The following is a 26208-nucleotide window of genomic DNA, read 5'->3' as shown; positions in this document are numbered from 1 at the left end:
TTCGGGGTGAGGCTCTGGGTGTGACCCGATTCCTCGCCGATTTCGCCGACTGAAGCATCTGGGGAGACCGAAATGTCGAGACAGCAGGCGCTGTGCGAGCTACCGGAGGCCTCTCTATTTCTCCCGATGGTGACAGACAGTCCACTGGTCCCAGAGTCAGGGCAGCTCGAATTGACTCAGGTTATCAAATCATTTTGATGTAACTGAGTGGAATTCAAAGCGATCTGCGTGAGATTCAGGGGTACACGCAAAAAGAAAATTATATTCAGGTGGACAGCGGCAAAGTGAATTGTTGAATTCCAACAGTGAGAGAAGACAACACAATCAACTTGAATACTATGGGTTAATGGCTGCAGGAGCCCATACTGATATAATTTGATTCATGTTATCCAAATGAAAGAAAAAAAAATACGGAAAGCACAAATTGGGAGCGGGTGGTAAATACGAGAGGAATTAGTGAGAAGGTGAGAGAAGGAAAAGTGAAATCCAGATTTACATGAAATACCGAGAGTGGTCGGTGCCTTGAACGCACTGTCAGGGGAAGCAGTGAATTGCAGCTTAAGTGTCATTTGGGCATTTACGCGGGGAATGGAAGTGTGCTGATCTCATATCGGCAGATGTATTGTTCTAATCTCACATGATGGTTTTCGTTGGCCGAGGTGCCAGTTCCTATTCACGTCTGTTCCCCACCCCTCGCCACCCCCCAGCCACCTTGAGCTGTACGAACCAAAGAGCAAAGAAAGAAGAAGTTTGAATCCATAATACCCAAAAAAAAAATCAGGTAACTGCGTTACAGTGAAACATAGACACCAGGGAGACTGGTGGAAGAACCAGGGGATGTGAACGGGTTATGGGGTAAATCAGGATTTTTCAAACAGGAAGTGACGTCATAATCTCGGTGTACAGGAACATTGGTAACGGAGGCTGAATCAGTGACTCGGATTGATAATCATTTACTGAGCTAATTCACGCAGAAATCAGGAGGCAACTCAGGGTTTCAGCAAAGTTTTCAGTTTTATTAGGTTTATTATTCAGCCGTAAAGCGCGGAATAGCCTTTCAGCAACCGACGACAAACCCCATTAACAGAGGAGATTTACGAGGACGATGCCTGGGTTGGAGAGCCTGGTCTATGAGAATAGGTTGCGTGACCTCCGCCTTTTCTCCTTGGAGCGACGGAGGATGAGAGGTGACTGAGAGAGGTGTACAAGACGATGACGGTGATTGATCGTGTGGACAGCTGGAGGCTTTTCCCCAGGGTTGAAATGGCTAACACGAGAGAGCATAGCTTTATGGAATTTGGGGGTCGGTACAAGGGGAAGGTCAGAGGTAAGATTTTCACACAGAGAGTGCAGGGTGCGTGGAATGCACTCCCAGCGAAGGCGGATGCAATGGATCTTTAAGTGCAAACACAGAATAATCTGCAGATGCTGGGGTCAAAGCAACACTCAGAGCACGCTGGAAGAACTCAGCAGGTCGGGCAGCCTCCGTGGGAAAGATCGGTCGACGTTTCGGGCCGGAACGTCCCGACGAAGGGTTCCGGCCAGAAACGTCGACCAATCTTTTCCACGGATGCTGCCCGACCTGCTGAGTTCCTCCAGGGTGTTGTGGGGATCTTTTAAGTGTCTGTGAGATCGGCGCATGGAGTTTAGAAACATAGAGGGCTGTGTGGCAGGGTAATTCTGGGCTGTTTCCAGAGTAGGTGCCATGATCGGCACAACATTGTAGGCCGAAGAGCCTGTAATTTGCTGTAGATTTCTATCTTCTATGTTCGATGTTCTAACAGTAACTTAACCACGGGACACTTTACAATGACCAATTAATCTTCACGGACTTTGGATAGGGAGATCTACAGATTTATTACACATGACGCCGGACTTCATCTCCGAACTCGCAATGCTAACAGCACCTGAGTAAAATAGGGTTGATTGAGGCTTAAGAGCAGAGAGACTATGTTATTTGCTGCTTCGCTTGGAAACACTAAAGCTTATTAGGTACTTTCTAGTCCCTGGATAGACACTCCTGCCTTCCATCCTCGTATCCCCACCACTCTGTCCAAATGGGTTTCTGCCTCTGGGACACTAATGGAAGCTGAATACGAGGAGACTGACACAATATTCAGTGGGCGAATACGTATCCCTTGCTCACAGCGAGCTCCGTGACGCTAAGGTTGAAATTAATGGAATTATTCCCACTTGGCCGCTTGTGCCGCTGAACCGGCCTCACGCCAAGTGAATAACGGAGCTATGCTGGGGGTTGAGAGCGAAACACTACGATATTTCATGTTTCTGAGCGTACCAAGTGGTCAGAAAACTATCGGCCCATGATGGGGGTCAGGACGGTATAGAAATTGTATCACACAGCAACGTTGAGAGGGAATATGTTGGTGGCAGTGTGGAGGTGGCAATTACGGGATGAAAGGTCTGGGTTGAGCTGAGAAAACTAAGCTGCTTTGATACTAACGAGTCAAAACCTTCAGTGATATCTTCATCGTGAGGATGTGAAACGCAGAGAGAATCCTCCGGAGACATGGGGAACAATTATACAGAAACAAGGAAAGACATTCTGAACGATGGCTTTTTCCTCGATGGTTGTCCTTCCTCTGTGTCAATTCACCTGCCAACTATCCTCTTCCGTTCACCAGTGACGTCATCTGAGGAAACAACACACCATTTATGTTGACTACGTCAGTAACCCGGAAGTGCTGCTGCTGGTGAGTTTCAATTACGGGGTGATGATTTTCGAATCTGTACCAAACATCATGACAATGCAACCTTGAAAACAACTAGTATATTTCATGTCGCCAGGGGCCCAGGAAATTTGTTCCTTTCAATATCAATATAACGCTGTATGATACCGCCTAATTCGCATCTTTCCCTGTTAAGTGTCACGAAACTGCTAATCACAGTGTAGTATATACATGGACACAACCATGGCACTGCATAGCTCACAGACCTGAAATTAGTAGGTACGTTTCCTTTACAAGTGACACTGTGTATCGTCAGGCCAATATTCCATTCACATACCTCTTCAGATCACTGTAAGCAGATCGGTCCTGCAGCACAAGTCCCTGTTAATGTGAGGAAATCAGCATGATTAGCAGCATTTTGTTATTAAAAGCATTTTGTGATAGAAGAGAACAGCAATAATACTGAAGAATACTTGCGCTTATTTAATAAATTCTGTCTGAAAGTAACACGGAATAGTCAGACCATGATGAAAAGAGGATCAGGGACAGACAGTCATGATCCCCAAGCGAAACATAGAAACATAGAAACATCGAAAATAGGTGCAGGAGTAGGCCATTCGGCCCTTCGAGCCTGCACCGCCATTTATTATGATCATGGCTGATCATCCAACTCAGAACCCTGCACCAGCCTTCCCTCCATACCCCCTGATCGCCGTAGGCACAAGGGCCATATCTAACTCCCTCTTAAATATAGCCAATGAACTGGCTTCAACTGTTTCCTGTGGCAGAAAATTCCACAGATTCACCACTCTCTGTGTGAAGAAGTTTTTCCTAATCTCTGTCCTAAAAGGCTTCCCCCTTATCCTCAAACTGTGACCCCTCGTTCTGGACGTCCCCAACATCGGGAACAATCTTCCTGCATCTAGCCTGTCCGATCCCTTTAGGATTTTATACGTTTCAATCAGATCCCCCCTCAATCTTCTAAATTCCAACGAGTACAAGCCTAGTTCATCCAGTCTTTCTTCATATGGAAGTCCTGCCATCCGAGGAATCAATCTGGTGAACCTTCTTTGTACTCCCTCTATGGCAAGGATGTCTTTCCTCAGATTAGGGGACCAAAACTGCACACAATACTCCAGTTGTTGTCTCACCAAGGCCTTGTACAACTGCAGTAGTACCTCCCTGCTCCTGTACTCGAATCCTCTCGCTATAAATGCCAGCATACCATTCGCCTTTTTCACCGCCTGCTGTACCTGCATGCGCACTTTCAATGACTGGTGTATAATGACACCCAGGTCTCGTTGCACCTCCCAAAAGGGCACATAATCCCTTGTCACCCGCTTCCCTTCCTTCAAGAAGCTCAGAGTGATATTTGCAATTTTCCAATCCTCAGAAACAATTCAATAGTAATCTGTAGCTTGGAATATCAGTACTAATCCTTCTACTACCTCTTCAGCGGCCCACATCAGAATTTTGTGGTGCAGTTAATCTCGTCCATTTCGTCCAGGTGATTTATCTACCTTCGGCCCTTCCAACTTGCCTTTCATCTTCTCATTATAGTGACTGCAACCACTCCCGTGTCCTGACACTGTCACACTGATCGTTTGCTCCACAGCAAAGACTGACACTAATAATTCATGAGTTGATCCGCCATGTCCTTGTCCCCAACTGTTGCCTCTTCGATTTCATTTTCGCTATCGAATGCCTCACTTCAGCGTCTGTCTCTTACTGTGTAAAGTGGAAACAATTACTTCAAGAAGGCATTGACGCAAATGTAGGCCTTACCATATAAGTGGAATTTCCATCATCTGCATTGTTCCTTGTGCCCTGGAACGAGAACATGAAGATTTCTATTGAAGCGTTTAACCAAGTGCACAACAATTGTATTCTGACTCTGCACATAAAAAAGGGAGTATCAATTTTCACATTCACTGCTGATTGGAGCATATTGCATCATTCGCCGTTCGACAGACTGCGCGTTTCCGATTCAGTGTCAGGAAAGTACATATTTTCTCTGACACCAGGAACGCTTCCGGACAGCATTAGATGATTTGTAAGCATTCAGCAATAAGGGTAGCATGATGAATGTTATTTGACGAGGAGCTCGCCTACAGAACCAAACATCTTGAGAGATTATTCCTGATCAGAATTTGCACGTCACAGAGAGGGGATATGGACTTGTGTCCTCAGGATGCTGACCGTATTTGCTATTTCTCTAAACGTTCACATAGATCATCGCTAATCACAGTCCGGCAGGTGCAGACCTAACCACCGCTTCCCCTTGTGTCTTTCCCGCTTTGACCGGACATTTAAAGAGGATCCTTCATGAAATATATTCCACTCAGAGTAAGAGCTGTCTTTTTTGCATTGTACAACAATTATGTATTCTGCAGAAACAGCAAATAACTCGGGTGAAGAAGTTCTGCAGGTGCTGGAAATCCGGAATAACGCACACAAAATGCCGGAGGAACCCAGCATTTCAGGTAGCATCAATGAAAATTAATAAACATTCGACGTTTTGGGCCGAAAGCCTTCTGCTGGACTGGAAAGGAAGCAGAAAGGCGCCAGAATTTAAAAAAAAAACAATAAGTGGGGGAGAGGAAGGTTGTCTATGTGGAAGGTGAATGGTGGGCCTGGACAGTGGGGAAGGTAAAGCGCTGAAGGAAAATGAATCCGATTACAGAGGAGACGGGACCATGGTAGAAATCGAAGATGGAGAGTCTCCGGGGAAGTTCATGGACATGTGAAGATAAGAGATAAGAGTCGAGGGCGAAGAATGGAACAAGAGGGAAGTGAACAAAAACACGGGTAGGAAAAGGTCGATGTTCGTTGCTATCTGGTTTGGGTCTACTTAGAGGCGTTGTTCCTCAGTTAACTGGAAATGTGAACCGGTGATCTACATAAATGGCCAATCAGTGCCCAAGGGCCCGATGGACGCTACCGATCACATTACCGATGTTCTTATCTTTCCTTCGCAAAACAATGACTGAGACCATGAACATAATACAAACATCCAACCTGCTCATTCCCTGGGAAATTTTCATAGTTTTGCGATGCGTCCGCAGCGTTTGTATCCAAGGTGCCTGTGGGGGCAAAACAGAATATGTCACAACGGTGAAGAGCAGTAGGGACCGTTGTTAGTGCTGCAGACGTCAATCCGGGCCCCAAACAAAATGCAACCATAGCGTGAGCCACGTCCCATCCAGTTGTCAGAAACACGTAATCTCTTGTACAGAAGACCAGTAACTGAGGGCCTATATTGATCAATATGAAGGGAAATTAAGTCCACTAACCTGCAATTCCATCTCTCCCTGATATTGTAATGTTCAGTTCAAAATTTAAACTTTTTTCACTGGGATACCAAACGATAGGCAAGATAAAACGACCTCCAGCTTGTGTGCGCTATGAGCTTCCATATTTAAATGCAATGTTTAGATTTCCGTGGGCTCAGTAATAGAACAGTTCAAACTGGGTTCACTCACTGTTTTTTCCGGAATTGGTGCTCGTGTCGTGTTTGGATTGCGGTGGATCTTTGATGCTGAATAAACAGAAACAAAGGTCAAAACATGAATTCGGCAGGATGTCACTTTCCTTCACTGATACACCGAAGGAGAACGACCCCTATAATTCCATTTGATAATTTCTATTCATTCCTTGATACTGTTCCTGTTATTGGATACCCGATTCCAGTCCTACTCGATCTCAACAACAGTGACCATAATGGGTTATGGATAGAAAACGTTCTGGAATTTCGGACCTCAGCTTTCCAGGAGAAAGTGACACACCTGCATTAATGAACGCAGCCCACTTTCAAACAAATGCTCACACTTCAGGAAAGCCACGTCCACGTACAAGATAATACTGATTCTGTCCACGGATGTCTCCTGATCTGTGGCATAATTCTAGAGTTGCTAATCAATTTTAGCTCCTCCTTGGGTAAAGAGGTTTAAAATGCCAACAGGTGGAGACCGAGCGGTCCCCATTTTCCTTAAACACCGGGGACGTGCGGATTGACCAACTGCTCCACTGTGACTGAAACTGATTGTTATCGACAGGGTAATATTCACTCATAGATCCGTTATCTCACGGAAAAGGACCTCAGTGCCTGGTGAGGATCTACACCAATGCACCGTCCGTGTTCCATTCCTGAACCTTGCACATGAATCGTCACCATTTAATTATCCATTTCCCTCTTAAAGGCCGCAGTTGATCCGCCCTCAGGAGATCTGCAAACAGAGCGCCCCCTGTTCCAGCAGCAAACTGCTGGAAAGCAAACCATTCACCCTGACTTGTAATGCCTGCCTCTTTCATCTAGAGTCTCTAGTCTTTAATCCTGGACTCAGTGATGTGGAAGAGCAACTTCAAACTCACATATGAAACTCTGATGTTTATGAGTTTCAGTATAAACTCCACCTTAAATGCCTTCCAGGAAACAGCTGTCTTCCAAAAGCACAATCTATCCCTGAACCCAGTATCCGCTCTGGTATATTTCTTCTGCACCATTTCTGAATCCTTAGCTTGCCTCCTGTCATATGGTGAGGAGACATGAACAATACATTTTCAATACGGCCAAGAGTTCTGTCCCTGTTAGGTACACATTTCTGACTCCAATAATTGTTGCCACGGTAATAAATCGCAGAACTCTCTGTGCCCTGTGAAGCACTTCCTCATCCTGCATCTCCGCACCCAAAAGGGTCTGTTCATGTCCCCCAACAAATAATGCCTGACTCGCCAGTGCCCTCCAGCTCCAGTTTGTGTAATTTGCTTCAGTCAGCTGTCGCATCGCAAATTCGCGTTCAAAGTTTTCAATGTGTCATTTCTGCAAAAACACCTCCCCCAATTATTGACAGAAGTAGTGATTTTCTGAGAAAAATGCATTTACCCGCCAGTTTTCCTCGCGGTCAACCATCCAGTGATTCCACCGATCAGGCCCACGCCAAGTAAACCAAGCATAATGCCTGCGATTGCGCCAGAGCCGAGGGTAAAAATACCATCTGTTTTAGCTATTAACACACAGAGCAAATTTATATATTACATCTGCGAAAACTCATCTTTTTCAGTGGCAAATTGATTTTAATAACTATTTGACTATGTAAGTTTGGAATCGATTATTTTGTCCCAGACAGTTCAGATTTGAACGTCGATCCACGCTTTGAAATATTCTGGTCGCCAGTCTGGACATTGAAAATAGATTGTGATCAATAAAACGAGATAAGTTCGCTATCTCCTGTCTGTGACCAAAAGAACAATTGGGTATTTGTTCGGTTTACAATCTAAATAGATTTGAGAATCTTCCAACTCGAAGTGGTTCTTTAATAATTCCTTGCTAAAGCACACCGTCACAGCCCCGGCTATTCTGTCATTTCTGACGGCATTTGCCCCCTATATTATCGGCTATCAGACATGCTGTTCGTTCATGTTTTAAACTTACAACGGCTGCGGACGTAATTTCACCACTTCCGTCACAAAATATTGCCATCCTTTCAATAAACAAATGACAATGGGTGCAAAAGTAGACCATACGGCCCTTCGAGCCTACACCGCCATTCTGAGATCATGGCTGATCAACTACTATCATTACCCGGTTTCTGCCTTGTCCCCATAACCCTTGATTCCCCTATCCATAAGATACCTATCTGGCTCCTTCTTGAAAGCATCCAGACAATTGGCCTCCACTGCCTTCTGAGACAACGCGTTCCACACCTCCACAACTCTCTGGGAGAAGAAGTTCCTCCTCAGCTCTGTCCTAAATGACCTACCCCTTATTCTTAAACCATGCCCTCTGGTACTGGACTCTCCCAGCATCTGGAAAGTATTTCCTACCTCTATCTTGTCCAATCCCTTAATAATCTTATATGTCTCAATCAGATCCCCCTCAATCTCCTTAATTCCAGCGTGTACAAGCCCAGTCTCTCTAACCTCTCTGCGTAAGACAGTCCGGACATCCCAGGAATTAACCTAGTGAACCTACGCTGCACCTCCTCCACAGCCAGAAGGTCCTTCCTTAACCCTGGAGACCAAAACTGCACACAATGCTCCAGGTGTGGTCTCACCAGGGCCCTGTACAAATGCAAAATGATTTCCTTGCTCTTGTACTCCATTCCCTTTGTAATAAAGGCCAACATTCCATTAGCCTTCTTCACTGCCTGCTGCACTTGCTCATTCACCTTCAGAGACTGATGAACAAGTACTCCTAGATCTCTTTGTATTTCTCCCTTACCTAACTCCACACCGTTCAGATAATAATCTGCCTTCCTGTTCTTGCTCCCAAAGTGAATAACCTCACACTTATTCACATTAAACGCCATCTGCTGTCACTTAAGGTGATAAAGTATTCTTCTTTCAGAGTTTCCGCATACTTGGTTTTTCCCTGCAGCAAGTGTGTGCATTATCTATCAGATCACAGTAAAACAAAATTGTACTTGGTTACAGTTCAATTGTTCCCTGGGACATGTGAAAATAAGACACCAGTGTCACTTGCTCTTGAAGCAAGAACTAGAACCATTTCATATCTAACACGTGGCAAAGGAGTGGCGAAGGAGGAAGGGAATGCGAATTATGATCATTGGGCTCTCTTCCAGGGATGTTGCGACCGACACCGAAGGGACGGTTTGCTCCTGAACTGGATTGTCCTTCCGGGATGTTTTATTGTTGTTGTTCGATAGGGTTTAAAGTGGAGTTGCAGGGAGATGGAAATCAGACTGTTACAACGGTACGTGGAGATGCTGTGGAGACAGATATCGGTACGAGCTCAGCTGCTCCGGATTGGGTGTTGTGCAATGAGCCAGAATTGAATTTAAGGGGAAAAAAAAGAACGTTGGCGTAAGTGATCACAACATGATCGAATTCATCCTGAAATTTGAGAAGGAGAAGCTGAAGTCAGTGCGTCAAAAGAAATTAGAGAAGCACTGGAGAGGAGATGGCCAGTTTTAATTGAAAAAGAACACTGGCAGGGATGACGGCAGAGGAGGAAGATATATTCTAAAGGAAACATGGCTAACCGTGGCTAACAAGAGAAGTGAAAGCCAACACATTGTCCAAAAGCAGGATTTATAATGGAACAATTATTAATGGGAAGTTAGATGATTGGGTAGTTTAGGAAGAACAGCATTTAAAACGTTTCTAAACTGTAAATATCTAAGGAAATGGGATGTAGACAAATTATATGTATTAGATAATTGTTCAAAGGACATGAAACAGTTATCCAAAAATAGATTACAAGATCTCATTTACCTTTGGTTTTCCAAAACATATAGACTTGATCCATAATAGAGGGTTAAAAAAGATATAACCGCGCTTTCTAGAATAAATTTATTCAACCCGAAAAAGTTTAGAAATTGAAACCATATTCGTGAAGTATATTTAACTATTGGATTATCCGTTTGTTTATGCAATGTAGAAAGAGCAAAGGGAAGGGAAGTCCCTAAGACAGAACCCAATGAAAACCCTTTTATAGATTTGAATTCAAGATATATCCAATGTGGACTTGAAGTTGTGTCCAATTCTCATGTCCAAATTTTTAAATATCGAATATTAATTGCCTAATAGTAAAATCTAAAGTTCGGCAGTGCCAGCCCACCCTCCCTTTTAGACTTCTGTAAGTATCTTTAAACTAACCCAGGAGTTTTATTCTGCCATATATATGAACAGATTTTAGAATCAACATTATCAATACAAGATTTCGGAAAAAAATTTGGCACCGCTTGAAATAAATATAAGAATTGAGGTAAAATAATCGCCTTGATAGCATTAATCCGATTTAACAGTGACAAAGGCATTGGTGAGCATTTAGTAAGCAGATGTTTAATCTGATCAATTAAAGGCATAACATTAGCTTTAAATAAATCCTTGCGCTGCTTTTTTTTGTAATTTTAACCAGTAAATAAGTAAAATAGTCGGTAAGCAATCTAAACGGTAAACATCCATAAATGGGAACCTGCATATTTAGCGGAAAATTTAAAAAAAAACAAACGTCAGTTTAAAAGTAATTAAGAAGGTAAAGATGAATGCGAAAGTACTCTAGCCAATAATATTAATGACGACAGGCAAAGTGTCTTCACGTACATCAAGAGTGAAAAGAGAAGCGGGAGTGGATATCGGGACGTTGAAGAACGATGGTGGTGAGGTACTAACACACACAAAATGCTGGTGAACGCAACAGGCCAGGCAGCATCTCTAGGAAGAGGTACAGTCGAAGTTTCAGGCCAAGACCCTTCGTCAGGACTCAATGAAGGAAGAGCTAGTAAGAGATTTGAAAGTGGGAGTGGGAGGGGAAGATCCAAAATGATAGGAGAAGACAGGAGGGGGAGGGATGGAGCCAAGAGCTGGGCTGGTGATTGGCAAAAGGGGATACGAGAGGATTATGGGACAGGAGGTCCAGGGAGAAAGACGGGGGGGGGGGTAACCCAGAGGATGGGGAAGGGGTATAGTCAGAGGGACAGAGGGAGAAAAAGGAGAGTGAGAGAAAGAATGTGCGTATAAAAATAAATAACAGATGGGGTACGAGGGGGAGGTGGGGCATTAGCGGAAGTTAGAGAAGTCGATGTTCATGCCATCAGGTTGGAGGCTACCCAGACGGAATATAAGGTGTTGTTCCTCCAACCTGAGTGTGGTTTCATCTTTACAGTAGAGGAGGCCGTGGATAGACATGTCAGAATGGGAATGGGATGTGGAATTAAAATGTGTGGCCACTGGGAGATCCTGCTTTCTCTGGCGGACAGAGTGCAGATGTTCAGCAAAGCGATCTCCCAGTCTGCGGCGGGTCTCGCCAACATATAGAAGGCCAGATCGGGAGCACCGGACGCAGTATATCACCCCGACCAACTCACAGGTGAAGTGTCGCCTCACCTGGCAGGTGAGGTAGTAATGGGGGATAACGAATTGGTGAAAGAACTGAATTAGTATTTTGCATCAGCCCTCACTGCAGAATATACTGGTGATATGTTGAAAGTTCCAAGTATCAGGGGTCATGCAATGTTAGCATGCATTTCAAGGGTTCTAGAATATAAAAGCAAGGATGAAATGCTGCTTTATAAAGCACTGGTGAGACCTCACCTGGAGTATTGTGATCTATTTTTGGATCCTCGTTTTAGAAAGAATGTGATGAAACTGCAGGAGATTCCCCAAAATGATTCCAGCTTTGAACGGCCTTTCAGGAGACGAGAGAGTGAAGGTGCTGGGTCTCTACCCACTGCAATTTAGAAGAATGTGGGGTGACGTCATGGAGACCTACCGAATTGTGAAAGGTCTTAGTAGAGTGGATGTGGAGAGGATGTTTCTCATGTGGGAGAGTTTAATGCCAGAAGGCAAAATCTCTGAATAGAGTGGCGTGCTATTAGAACGGAGACGAAAAGGAATTCATTTCGCCTGAGGGTGGTGAATCTGGGAATTATAATCCATAGGCAGCTATAGAGACCATGTTGTTATGTAAGTTTAAGGCAGAAGCCATGTCGTTACGTAAATATGAACAGAGGACGAATGATTCTTGATTGGTCAGGGCATGAAGGAAGATGCGGAAACGAATGCGATTGTGACTGTGAGGAATGTTGGATCACGAATTATGAAATGGCGGAACAGACTCCATTGGCCAAATGGTCCAATCCTCCTTCCAATGCCTTATGGCTTTATGATCTTAACTGCAGCAAGGTAGTATTTGTAATGCAATCCGCAAGTCAAAACAATTCCGCTTTTCATCTGAATCAATACTGTTATTCATCACTATGCAACATACAACTACATTGATATCGTAGTCAATATTCTGATCGGGTTCAGGCATTTAGTTCAGATACGCCGGCCTGACTGCACCAACATCATTAATTAAATGACCTCAAGAAAGGGAGAAACAGACTGCCTACCGAGCACATTGATTTGCGTGGTTGAGGTATTGTTCCTGTTTGTAACATTGTTATAGGCCTCACAAGTGTAGTTTCCCGTCTGGCAGACAGAGATGTTGTCGAGGATGAGAACCTGCCCACTTTGTGGGTGGGCACCGTTCAGTCGCCATTTCAATTCAGCAACTGGCCGCGACTGTGTCAAACATGTTAACCTTATGGTGCTTCCGGCAACGTGAAGAGAGGAGTTCGGTTGAGTGATGATATATGGACGGTCCGGTCCGTCTAAAACAAATGGACAAAACGGATTGACAGAAAATTACACAGGAAATACATCAGAGTTTCTCAGCGTAAGAGGAGGAACAGCCCATCACCGTTGAAAGTGCTCCTGTACACCAGCGAATGCATTTTTCTGGAAGACACGCGCTGTAAGTAGGATAGGAGAGTCGGGAGACAGTGTCAGATCATCCCCAGACCCGCTTCCTTCTCCAAACTGGAGACAATGCACGCCAGACATAAGCGTATTCTTTTGCATAACTTCTCTAGGTGTGGGGTTTGTGGAAAATAATTCAGGAAAACCTTTCCAAACAAAATAGCCGACGTCTCTCTGCGGTGCTAAAGTAAGGCAGCTTGGAGTGTAGGTACAGTCACTAATGTAATCAGGGTTCGGGCAGAATCTCACGTGGGCGTACACCATACTGTCACGTCACTGACCTTGCATGTAATTATAGGAACTCTCCAATTTACAGCGTGTATGGACGGGCCCATTTTCAGATTCAATATTCTATGTTCAGTCTCTATCATAAGTCGAGGGATAGAGATTAAGAGTCGCGATGTAATGATGCACCTCTGCAAAACTCTGGTTAGGCCACACTGGGAGTACTGCGTCCAGTTCTGGTCGCCTCACTACAGGAAGGATGCGGAAGTATTGGAAAGGGTACAGAGGAGATTTACCAGGATGCTGCCTGGTTTGGAGAGTATGCATTATGATGAGAGATTAAGGGAGCTAGGGCTTTATTCTTTGGAGAGAAGGAGGATGAGAGGGGGCATGATAGAGGTATACAACTTATTAAGAGGAACGGATAGAGTGGATAGGCACCCCACCCAAATTTCATGTAGATCACAATTGCCTTTGAACTGTGGTGATTGGAAAATCTAAAAACGCATCGTGAAGACACTTGTAGGACAGAGCAGTTTATCCTGCACATTTCTTTCATCTGCAGTGCAGAAGTGAACCGACGATGTGGTAGTTTCATCCCGACGCAATGCGACTCGGATTTGAGGTTGGAAATTCAAAATTTCAATTTTAATTCACCAGCGCCCGAGACAGACTCGAATCCGTCTCCCAATCAACTGTTCAGTTACTTCGGTGCTTGCCTGTAGTTGTTTATTTCTAGGGTAACATTCACTGATATAATCCCACTCTCCCGGAACCCCGTATCCAGCAGGACTTGTAAAATGATATGTAATTACCGGAGACTCGGGTTACTTACAGTAGACATCGAGATGAAACGGGGCGCTTGTCGAGCTGTTTATCAAGTTACTTGCTCTGCAGGTGAAATTTTCGTCTGTCCGTCGCACTCCTGAAACAGCGAGTGTGCTGTTATCGGCACTCAGTTCAAACCTGCCACCGGGAATTATCGGGCTGTTCTCCTTAAGCCACAGGTAAGAGACTTCCGTGCCTCTTGCGAAGCAGGTTATCGCGACGCTGTCACTGTACTCTATCAGTCTGGTGGCATTAGATGTTACGGTGACATTGGAAACAGGTTCTGTTAAAACATAGGCGATTGGTTAGTGCTCAGATCAGCAATATAATCTGGAAGTTTATAGATCCCGTTCCGTATCTGAAAACGAAATCAAATATTTATCATTCCATAATAAGTTAACATTAAACAATAATTCCATTTGATGGTCATAAGGTTTGAGATGAAAACACTGGAGCTGAGACACGTCTCTTCATTCCTCATTCTCCGCTCACTCAGAGCCAGTATTCTGAAATCCTCTCCCTTCAGGCTTATCCATGGCGTGATAGGTCATCTCAGAGGCCCTTCGGCCGATTTCCTTCATGATGACCAGGATGTCTCCCTGAACTATTCCCATTTGCCAGCGACTGGACCGTGTACAAACTGTTATATCCTTTTACAATCTAAATGATTTCTGAACATTAAAGTTGCACGCACCCCCAGCATTCCCTCCGGCAGTTCCTAACACTTACGAAACACAGGTTGCATGAAGATGTCGCTATTTGGGTCCCTTTTAAATTGTACCTCACTCGGTATCAATCTATTTTCTTCACTTTAGACTCATCATGCTGAGACATACGTGAACATCGAGATAAGCTGTTCCCCTCGTGCTTTTTAGTCTCCTCTATATGGCCATGCAACGGCCTCCCACCCTCCCAGATGAAGATCTCGATCGAACAAGACGTCTAACGCCAAAACATGCCCATTCTGTTTGCATCCTTATGAATACTTTCTGCACCGTTTGCAGGTTAATTGAGTTCTTCTCATTCTGTCTAAAGATGAATGTTTGGCTTTATGATCATGAAAAGATAAAATAAAATATGCAGGCTGTCGACTCCGTCTATGACTCGCACAATCTTATTGCCCGTGCTCTCTGACTCAGGCAGCATCCTTGTCAGCCACCTCTGCGCCGTCTCTAATGCCTCCACAAGCTTCTTATAGAACGAAACTTTCCCATTTTAAATAGTGAAACATTATCCAGTCACCAGCCCTGCTGGACCTCATTTCTCTGGAGAGGGGATAGGAAGATATTTGCCATTGGTCTCCTCACTCTCTGAATAGGAGTGTGGATTTATCCACTTTATTGATCTTCAGGAGAGCCAATACTCCTAGCTCCATTTTGAGTTCTCTGCCAGTTTATTTCGTAAACTATTAAAAAAATCAAGAATCATTTTTTTGCTTTAGCTTCCAAATCTTTACATTTTGTCTTCCTGGGTAAATTCACTGCTGTCTCGTCATTTAAAGAGCTCTGATAGTCAGACGCTTGTCCTTCCTTCTACTGGAACAAACGTCCTGTCTATTGTGCACTGGGCAGTTGGTGCTTAAGGAGTTCCACGTGGCAGGTGTGGACGTCCCTAAAGTCAGCTGTTTAAAATAACTCTCCAGAGTTCCCGCCTAATGGAGTCATAATTGAAATTGATCAAATTTAATTTAATTTCTCCCGCAATGTCGACACCGTACCTCATCGATTGCTATCTTAAAACTGAAGGAATTCTGATCATTCTGAGATCTTGTAGCATATGTACGTTACGGAAAAATGTGCAGAAGGTCGGATATTGGGTAATTGTGTTCCATTTATCACGATGAGTGGGAAGCTCCAGCTGGGAAACCCCCGGCCAGAGAGCGTGTTTTCAGTTACAGGAACAGTATTTAAGGGATTTCTAAGAGATAACCTCGACCATCATTCTGATAGTCAAGGCTTGATCGCGAATGGTCAGTGTGGTAATTCTGCGGGTCTGACAAAACGTTTGGATTTGCTGGGGTCCGGTGTAGGTAGAACAGTGGATTTTGTCTACATGGTCTTCAGTAAGGCCTTTAACAAGGTTCCACATGACAAATTCATCTGCGTTAGGGGGACAGCGATACACGATAAGAGGGAGAGGTTTAAAAGAGGTCTAAGGAAAGGTAACACAGACGGTAATAAGCACCTGGAATGAGCTCCCTGATGAAGTTGTCAAGCTGAACACAGCTGCAACTTTTAAGACGAACTTCGATAAACAATTGGAACGGAATGGTTTGGAATGTAATTGACCGAACGCAGCAACTGCGAATACCAAGGAGATGCAGGGGTCGGCATTGACATGTTGGGCCGAAGGGACTGTTTCCTTCCTGTTTTAATCTGCGACGCCATGGCGTTTTGAAATTTCATTTTCCAAAAACAAACCCGACAAAAATGTCAAACCAATGGAGCTCGTGAAGGAGGAAGAAGGAAACAATTCACTTCAGGCAAGGGTGACTTGGCAATGAGAAAGATGATGCATAATCACTGGCAAACACAGGACAGAAATACTGACAACAGTTTCTCAAATCATCCAGATAAACCATCGCTACTGAAATGATCCAAAGTTCAGTGTTAGTGTTAATGTTTTGGAGCCAATGGAAATTGTTTCACACAAAACGGAACAGGTATAAATTGGGAACAACAGGAATTCTGCAGATGCTGGAAATTTAAGCAACACACATAAAAGTTGCTGGTGAACGCAGCAGGCCAGGCAGCATCTCTATGAAGAGGTGCAGTCGACGTTTCAGGCCGAGACCCTTCGTCAGGACTAACTGAAGGAAGAGTGAGTAAGGGATTTGAAAGTGGGAGGGGCAGGGGGAGATCCAAAATGATAGGAGAAAACAGGAGGGGGAGGGATGGAGCCAAGAGCTGGACAGGTGATAGGCAAAAGGGATACGAGAGGATCATGGGACAGGAGGTCTGGGAAGGAAGACAAGGAGGTGGGGGGGGGGGGGAAGACCCAGAGGATGGGCAAGGGGTATATTCAGAGGGACAGAGGGAGAAAAAGGAGAGTGAGAGAAAGAATGTGTGTATAAAAATAAGTAACAGATGGGGTACGAGGGGGAGGTGGGGCATTAGCGGTAGTTAGAGAAGTCGATGTTCATGCCATCGGGTTGGAGGCTACCCAGACGGAATATAAGGTATTGTTCCTCCAACCTGAGTGTGGCTTCATCTTTACAGTAGAGGAGGCCGTGGATAGAAATGTCAGAATGTGAATGGGATGTGGAATTAAAATGTGTGGCCATTGGGCATTCCTGCTTTCTCTGGCGGACAGAGCGTAGGTGTTCAGCAAAACGATCTCCCAGTCTGCGGCGGGTCTCGCCAATATATAAGAGGCCAGATCGGGAGCACCGGATGCAGTATATCACCCCGACCGACTCACAGGTGAAGTGTCGCCTCACCTGGCAGGTGAGGTAGTAATGGGGGATAACGAATTGGTGAAAGAACTGAATTAGTATTTTGCATCAGCCTTCACCGCAGAATATACTGGTGATATGTTGAAAGTTCCAAGTATCAGGGGTCATGCAATGTTAGCATGCATTTCAAGGGTTCTAGAATATAAAAGCAAGGATGAAATGCTGCTTTATAAAGCACTGGTGAGACCTCACCTGGAGTATTGTGATCTATTTTTGGATCCTCGTTTTAGAAAGAATGTGATGAAACTGCAGGAGATTCCCCAAAATGATTCCAGCTTTGAACGGCCTTTCAGGAGACGAGAGAGTGAAGGTGCTGGGCCTCTACCTACTGCAATTTAGAAGAATATGGGGTGACGTCATGGAGACCTACCGAATTGTGAAAGGCCTTAGTAGAGTGGATGTGGAGAGGATGTTTCTCATGTGGGAGAGTTTAATACCAGAAGGCAAAATCTCTGAATAGAGTGGCGTGCTTTTAGAACGGAGACGAAAAGGAATTCATTTCGCCTGAGGGTGGTGAATCTGGGAATTATAATCCATAGGCAGCTATAGAGACCATGTTGTTATGCAAGTTTAAGGCAGAAGCCATGTCGTTACGTAAATATGAACAGAGGATGAATGATTCTTGATTGGTCAGGGCATGAAGGAAGATGCGGAAACGAATGCGATTGTGACTGTGAGGAATGTTGGATCACGAATTATGAAATGGCGGAACAGACTCCATTGGCCAAATGGTCCAATCCTCCTTCCAATACCTTATGGCTTTATGATCTTAACTGCAGCAAGGTAGTATTTGTAATGCAATCCGCAAGTCAAAACAATTCCGCTTTTCATCTGAATCAATACTGTTATTCATCACTATGCAACATCGTGGATTGATATCGTAGTCAATATTCTGATCGGGTTCAGGCATTTAGTTCAGACACGCCGGCCTGACTGCACCAACATCATTAATTAAATGACCTCAAGAAAGGGAGAAACAGACTGCCTACCGAACACTTTGATTTGCGTGGTTGAGGTATTGTTCCTGTTTGTAACATCGTTATAGGCCTCACAAGTGTAGCTTCCCGTCTGGCTGACAGAGATGTTGTCGAGGTTGAGAACCTGCCCACTTTGTGGGTGGGCACCGTTCAGTCGCCATTTCAATTCAGCAACTGGCCGCGACTGTGTCAAACATGTTAACCTTATGGTGCTTCCGGCAACGTGAAGAGAGGAGTTCGGTTGAGTGATGATATATGGACGGTCCGGTCCGTCTAAAACAAATGGACAAAACGGATTGATAGAAAATTACACAGGAAATACATCAGAGTTTCTCAGCGTAAGAGGAGGAACAGCCCATCACCGTTGAAAGTGCTCCTGTACACCAGCGAATGCATTTTTCTGGAAGACACGCGCTGTAAGTAGGATAGGAGAGTCGGGGAACAGTGTCAGATCATCCCCAGACCCGCTTCCTTCTCCAAACTGGAGACAATGCACGCCAGACATAAGCGTATTCTTTTGCATAACTTCTCTAGGTGTGGGGTTTGTGGAAAATAATTCAGGAAAACCTTTCCAAACAAAATAGCCGACGTCTCTCTGCGGTGCTAAAGTAAGGCAGCTTGGAGTGTAGGTACAGTCACTAATGTAATCAGGGTTCGGGCAGAATCTCACGTGGGCGTACACCATACTGTCACGTCACTGACCTTGCATGTAATTATAGGAACTCTCCAATTTACAGCGTGTATGGACGGGCCCATTTTCAGATTCAATATTCTATGTTCAGTCTCTATCATAAGTCGAGGGATAGAGATTAAGAGTCGCGATGTAATGATGCACCTCTGCAAAACTCTGGTTAGGCCACACTGGGAGTACTGCGTCCAGTTCTGGTCGCCTCACTACAGGAAGGATGCGGAAGTATTGGAAAGGGTACAGAGGAGATTTACCAGGATGCTGCCTGGTTTGGAGAGTATGCATTATGATGAGAGATTAAGGGAGCTAGGGCTTTATTCTTTGGAGAGAAGGAGGATGAGAGGGGGCATGATAGAGGTATACAACTTATTAAGAGGAACGGATAGAGTGGATAGGCACCCCACCCAAATTTCATGTAGATCACAATTGCCTTTGAACTGTGGTGATTGGAAAATCTAAAAACGCATCGTGAAGACACTTGTAGGACAGAGCAGTTTATCCTGCACATTTCTTTCATCTGCAGTGCAGAAGTGAACCGACGATGTGGTAGTTTCATCCCGACGCAATGCGACTCGGATTTGAGGTTGGAAATTCAAAATTTCAATTTTAATTCACCAGCGCCCGAGACAGACTCGAATCCGTCTCCCAATCAACTGTTCAGTTACTTCGGTGCTTGCCTGTAGTTGTTTATTTCTAGGGTAACATTCACTGATATAATCCCACTCTCCCGGAACCCCGTATCCAGCAGGACTTGTAAAATGATATGTAATTACCGGAGACTCGGGTTACTTACAGTAGACATCGAGATGAAACGGGGCGCTTGTCGAGCTGTTTATCAAGTTACTTGCTCTGCAGGTGAAATTTTCGTCTGTCCGTCGCACTCCTGAAACAGCGAGTGTGCTGTTATCGGCACTCAGTTCAAACCTGCCACCGGGAATTATCGGGCTGTTCTCCTTAAGCCACAGGTAAGAGACTTCCGTGCCTCTTGCGAAGCAGGTTATCGCGACGCTGTCACTGTACTCTATCAGTCTGGTGGCATTAGATGTTACGGTGACATTGGAAACAGGTTCTGTTAAAACATAGGCGATTGGTTAGTGCTCAGATCAGCAATATAATCTGGAAGTTTATAGATCCCGTTCCGTATCTGAAAACGAAATCAAATATTTATCATTCCATAATAAGTTAACATTAAACAATAATTCCATTTGATGGTCATAAGGTTTGAGATGAAAACACTGGAGCTGAGACACGTCTCTTCATTCCTCATTCTCCGCTCACTCAGAGCCAGTATTCTGAAATCCTCTCCCTTCAGGCTTATCCATGGCGTGATAGATCATCTCAGAGGCCCTTCGGCCGATTTCCTTCATGATGACCAGGATGTCTCCCTGAACTATTCCCATTTGCCTGCGACTGGACCGTGTACAAGCTGTTATATCCTTTTACAATCTAAATGATTTCTGAACATTAAAGTTGCACGCACCCCCAGCATTCCCTCCGGCAGTTCCTAACACTTACGAAACACAGGTTGCATGAAGATGTCGCTATTTGGGTCCCTTTTAAATTGTACCTCACTCGGTATCAATCTATTTTCTTCACTTTAGACCCATCATGCTGAGACATACGTGAACATCGAGATAAGCTGTTCCCCTCGTGCTTTTTAGTCTCCTCTATATGGTCATGCAACGGCCTCCCACCCTCCCAGATGAAGATCTCGATCGAACAAGACGTCTAACGCCAAAACATGCCCATTCTGTTTGCATCCTTATGAATACTTTCTGCACCGTTTGCAGGTTAATTGAGTTCTTCTCATTCTGTCTAAAGATGAATGTTTGGCTTTATGATCATGAAAAGATAAAATAAAATATGCAGGCTGTCGACTCCGTCTATGACTCGCACAATCTTATTGCCCGTGCTCTCTGACTCAGGCAGCATCCTTGTCAGCCACCTCTGCGCCGTCTCTAATGCCTCCACAAGCTTCTTATAGAACGAAACTTTCCCATTTTAAATAGTGAAACATTATCCGGTCACCAGCCCTCCGGGACCTCATTTCTCTGGAGAGGGGATAGGAAGATATTTGCCATTGGTCTCTTCACTCTCTGAATAGGAGTGTGGATTTATTCACTTTATTGATCTTCAGGAGAGCCAATACTCCTAGCTCCATTTTGAGTTCTCTGCCAGTTTATTTCGTAAACTATTAAAAAAATCAAGAATCATTTTTTTGCTTTAGCTTCCAAATCTTTACATTTTGTCTTCCTGGGTAAATTCACTGCTGTCTCGTCATTTAAAGAGCTCTGATAGTCAGACGCTTGTCCTTCCTTCTACTGGAACAAACGTCCTGTCTATTGTGCACTGGGCAGTTGGTGCTTAAGGAGTTCCACGTGGCAGGTGTGGACGTCCCTAAAATCAACTGTTTAAAATAACTCTCCAGAGTTCCCGCCTAATGGAGTCATAATTGAAATTGATCAAATTTAATTTAATTTCTCCCGCAATGTCGACACCGTACCTCATCGATTGCTATCTTAAAACTGAAGGAATTCTGATCATTCTGAGATCTTGTAGCATATGTACGTTACGGAAAAATGTGCAGAAGGTCGGATATTGGGTAATTGTGTTCCATTTATCACGATGAGTGGGAAGCTCAAGCTGGGAAACCCCCGGCCAGAGAGCGTGTTTTCAGTTACAGGAACAGTATTTAAGGGATTTCTAAGAGATAACCTCGACCATCATTCTGATAGTCAAGGCTTGATCGCGAATGGTCAGTGTGGTAATTCTGCGGGTCTGACAAAACGTTTGGATTTGCTGGGATTCGGTGTAGCTAGAACAGTGGATTTTGTCTACATGGTCTTCAGTAAGGCCTTTAACAAGGTTCCACATGACAAATTCATCTGCGTTAGGGGGACAGCGATACACGATAAGAGGGAGAGGTTTAAAAGAGGTCTAAGGAAAGGTAACACAGACGGTAATAAGCACCTGGAATGAGCTCCCTGATGAAGTTGTCCAGCTGAACACAGCTGCAACATTTAAGACGAACTTCGATAAACAATTGGAACGGAATGGTTTGGAATGTAATTGACCGAACGCAGCAACTGCGAATACCAAGGAGATGCAGGGGTCGGCATTGACATGTTGGGCCGAAGGGACTGTTTCCTTCCTGTTTTAATCTGCGACGCCATGGCGTTTTGAAATTTCATTTTTCCAAAACAAACCCGACAAAAATGTCAAATCAATGGAGCTCGTGAAGGAGGAAGAAGGAAACAATTCACTTCAGGCAAGGGTGACTTGGCAATGAGAAAGATGATGCATAATCACTGGCAAACACAGGACAGAAATACTGACAACAGTTTCTCAAATCATCCAGAGAAACTATCGCTACTGAAATGATCCAAAGTTCAGTGTTAGTGTTAATGTTTTGGAGCCAATGGAAATTGTTTCACACAAAACGGAACAGGTATAATTTGGGAACAACAGGAATTCTGCAGATGCTGGAAATTCAAGCAACACACATAAAAGTTGCTGGTGAACGCAGCAGGCCAGGCAGTATCTCTATGAAGAGGTTCAGTCGACATTTCAGGCCGAGACCCTTCGTCAGGACTAACTGAAGGAAGAGTGAGTAAGGGATTTGAAAGTGGGAGGGGCAGGGGGAGATCCAAAATGATAGGAGAAAACAGGAGGGGGAGGGATGGAGTCAAGAGCTGGACAGGTGATAAGCAAAAGGGATACGAGAGGATCATGGGACAGGAGGTCCGGGAAGAAAGACAAGGAGGTGGGGGGGGGGAAGACCCAGAGGATGGGCAAGGGGTATATTCAGAGGGATAGAGGGAGAAAAAGGAGAGTGAGAGAAAGAATGTATGTATAAAAATAAGTAACAGATGGGGTACGAGGGGGAGGTGGGGCATTAGCGGTAGTTAGAGAAGTCGATGTTCATGCCATCAGGTTGGAGGCTACCCAGACGGAATATAAGGTATTGTTCCTCCAACCTGAGTGTGGCTTCATCTTTACAGTAGAGGAGGCCGTGGATAGAAATGTCAGAATGTGAATGGGATGTGGAATTAAAATGTGTGGCCATTGGGAGATCTTGCTTTCTCCAGCGGACAGAGCGTAGGTGTTCAGCAAAACGATCTCCCAGTCTGCGGCGGGTCTCGCCAATATATAAGAGGCCAGATCGGGAGCACCGGACGCAGTATATCACCCCAGTCGACTCACAGGTGAAGTGTTGCCTCATTTGGAAGGACTGTTTGTGGCCCTGAATGGTGGTAAGGGAGGAAGTGTAAGGGCATGTGTAACACTTGTTCCGCTTACAAGGCTAAGTGCCAGGAGGGAGATCAGTGGGGAGGGATGGGGGAGGGGGGGGGACGAATGGACAAGGGAGTTGTGCCGGGAGCGATCCTTGCGGAATGCAGAGAAATTGGGGGAGGGAAAGATGTGCTTAGTGGTGGAATCCCGTTGGAGGTGGCGGAAGTTATGGAGAATAATATGTTGGACCCGGAAGCTGGTGGAGTGGTAGGTGAGGACCAGGGGAACCCTATTCCTAGTCGGGTGGCGGGAGGATGGAGTGAGAGCAGATATACGTGAAATGGGGGAGATGCGTTTAAGAGCAGAGTTGATAGTGGAGGAAGGGAAGCCCCTTTCTTTAAAAAAGGAAGACTTCTCCCTCGTCCTAGAATGAAAAGCCTCATCCTGAGAGCAGATGCGGCGGAGACGGAGGAATTGCGAGAAGGGGATGGCATTTTTGCAAGAGACAGGATGAGGAGAGGAATAGTCCATATAGCTGTGAGAGTCAGTAGGTTTATAGTAGACACCAGTGGATAAGCTGTCTCCAGAGACAGAGACAGAAAGATCTAGAAAGGGGAGGGAGGTGTCCGAAATGGACCAGGTAAACTTGAGGGCAGGGTGAAAGTTGGAGGCAAAGTTAATAAAGTCAAGGTGCTCTGCATGCGTGCAGGAAGCAGCGCCAATGCAGTCGTCGATGTAGCGAAGGAAAAGTGGGGGGCAGATACCAGAATAGACACGGAACATCGATTGTTCCGCAAAGCCAACAAAAAGGCAGGCATAGCTAGGACGCATACGGGTGCCCATAGCTACACCTTTAGTTTGGAGGAAGTGGGAGGAGCCAAAGGAGAAATTATTAAGAGTAAGGACTAATTCCGCTAGACAGAGTAGGGTGGTGGTAGAGGGGAACTGATTAGGTCTGGAAACCAACAAGAAGCGTAGAGCTTTGCGACCTTCCTGATGGGGGATGGAAGTATATAGGGAGTGGACATCCATGGTGAAAATAAAGCGGTGGGCGCCAGGGAACATAAAATTCGCGGCCTGGTATGAGAAAAATCAATGCCTTTGAATGGAAAATCCTATAAAAAGTAGTGGTCACGGCCCAGTTCATCACCGGTAAAGCCCTCCCAAGCACTGAGTGCATCTACATGAACGGCTGTCGGATGAAAACATAATTTGCCCTGAAATATCCTCACCACCCAGGACATGCTATTTTCGCGATGCTGACATCAGGTAGAAGGTACAAGAACCTGAGGACTCGCACCACCACGTTCAGGAACAGTTACAACCCTTCAGCCATCAGGCTCTAGAACAAAGCGGATAACTACACCCACTGGCCATCCAGTGACATGTTCCCACAACCAATGATCTCAGTTTAAGGACCCTTACCCCGTGATTTCATGTCCTGAGTATTTATGACTATTTATTTATATTTGTATTTGCACTGTATGTTGTCTTGTCCACTCCCGTGGACTGTTCATTGATCCTGTTGTAGTTACTAATCTACAGCTTTACTGGGCCGGGTGAGAGTTGAACAGTCCGCAAATTGGGACCGGCAGGGTGCGCTAGAGGCGAGGTTCACCACCCACAGCCACCGATCATAGCCGAACGTTGTCCGAGAGGATCTTCAAACTAAATCTAATGCAGATCTGTGTTGTTCCCTCGGTAGAATTTTTTTTTTCATTCAGAAACAATGGGTCATCCAACAACTACAAGTACAGGTCATATTGTATTCTGTCGCCACAGGAATAAAAATGAATGTTATAGTCCGAGATTGCATGACTCTGTAAAGCTTTGTCTCACTTACCAATAACACGCAGAAAGATGGTCGCTGAGGTTCGGGAGCCATTAGTTGGAACGATAGTCACACGGTATTCCCCATTGTCCGACATGTTCAACGACTTCAGCAGAAGCGACCCATTGGAGATGAATACATAAGCCCGCGATGTGTAGGCCTTGTCAACGGTCACGGTCTGGTTGATCCACTGGGCGATTGTTTCCCCGTTAAAACTCCAGTTTCCACTGATGACATTGCCCGACGGCCGCACTGAAAAGAGCGCATTTCCCCCGACTGTGACACTTAATTGGCTGCGCTCAACGAAAATGGTAAACTGCTGAGACTCACCTGACAGAGAGAAAATCGTATGAGGGAAAAGCGACAGACACGGATAGAATCGAGAACTGCACGTATCTCAATCTGTACAAATACCAGGGGTCTCGACATAGCTCAGTAAGGTCGACCCTTATAACCCTGATTTTCATGACTCCAACCACCCGCCACTCTGATGATTATCCGACCACTGACTGTTCGAGAGAGTGACCCTCACCCGCCGTTATGCAGAGACAAAGAACGAGCGCTGCGAAGGGCAGTCCCGACATCCCGACAGAGAGCAGCGCCGATCTCTGTTACACTCGGAGACTGAGCCGCAGTTCCGGGTTTGCGGGGCAGATAATTGGATTCTGACGTCACAAGCGGCAGCGCTGATTGGATCAGAGAATCTGTACTCTGCTCAGATCTGAATCAAACCTTGTGTGCTGTTCCCCAACTATCCGCTGCTGTGTTGAATCCGATAATGATCTCAAAGGTAGTTTCTCTCACCCGGCGACATGAAGTGATAAAGAGAGAGTAAACTGAACGTTATCCACGCGATCACGAGAGAGCAGCGACTATCTCTGTTGCATTCGTGGACTCAGCCGCATTTCCTGGCCTCCGTGCCAGATCCCGAGAATCCACTGTGTGAAAAACGGGAGCTGATTGGATCGCAGAGCCAGAAGATGGAGATTGAAGGAACCTAAAACGATGAGAACACACACTAA

General features: G+C 45.1%; 1 protein-coding gene across 2 annotated transcripts; it reads right to left on the bottom strand.

Moving 5' to 3' along the window:
* Nucleotides 1-1001: 1001 nt before the first annotated feature.
* LOC140207514 (cell adhesion molecule CEACAM5-like) lies at nucleotides 1002-25795 on the bottom strand. 2 transcript variants are annotated; one of them, XM_072276041.1, is made up of 12 exons: nucleotides 25719-25795; nucleotides 25199-25516; nucleotides 19916-20191; nucleotides 18447-18707; nucleotides 14011-14286; nucleotides 12542-12802; nucleotides 7570-7690; nucleotides 6170-6225; nucleotides 5706-5770; nucleotides 4473-4514; nucleotides 3025-3068; nucleotides 1002-2651 (listed from the first exon to the last, which is right to left on the bottom strand). In XM_072276041.1, exons 1-12 carry the CDS (start codon nucleotides 25768-25770, stop codon nucleotides 2648-2650), a joined length of 1776 nt encoding a protein of 591 aa, XP_072132142.1. In that variant the 5' UTR covers nucleotides 25771-25795; the 3' UTR covers nucleotides 1002-2647. The 2 variants fall into 2 exon arrangements, with proteins under 2 accessions (XP_072132142.1, XP_072132143.1); XM_072276042.1 differs by lacking the exon at nucleotides 3025-3068.
* Nucleotides 25796-26208: the final 413 nt, after the last annotated feature.

The sequence above is a fragment of the Mobula birostris genome, chromosome 13 (assembly GCF_030028105.1).
Source record: "Mobula birostris isolate sMobBir1 chromosome 13, sMobBir1.hap1, whole genome shotgun sequence".
In the NCBI taxonomy this organism is placed as follows: domain Eukaryota; kingdom Metazoa; phylum Chordata; class Chondrichthyes; order Myliobatiformes; family Myliobatidae; genus Mobula; species Mobula birostris.
This window is presented reverse-complemented; position numbering and strand designations above follow the sequence as displayed.

Bases quoted from the DNA above. Each gene is read 5' to 3' on its own strand.
- LOC140207514 (XM_072276041.1), bottom strand. From the start codon at position 25,770: ATGTCGGGACTGCCCTTCGCAGCGCTCGTTCTTTGTCTCTGCATAACG. The intron at 25,517-25,718 runs GTGAGGGTCACT...TCTCTCTGTCAG, and splicing joins TTGTCTCTGCATAACGGCGG to GTGAGTCTCAGCAGTTTACC. The intron at 4,515-5,705 runs GTTGGATGTTTG...TTCTCGTTCCAG, and splicing joins ATTTCCCAGGGAATGAGCAG to GGCACAAGGAACAATGCAGA.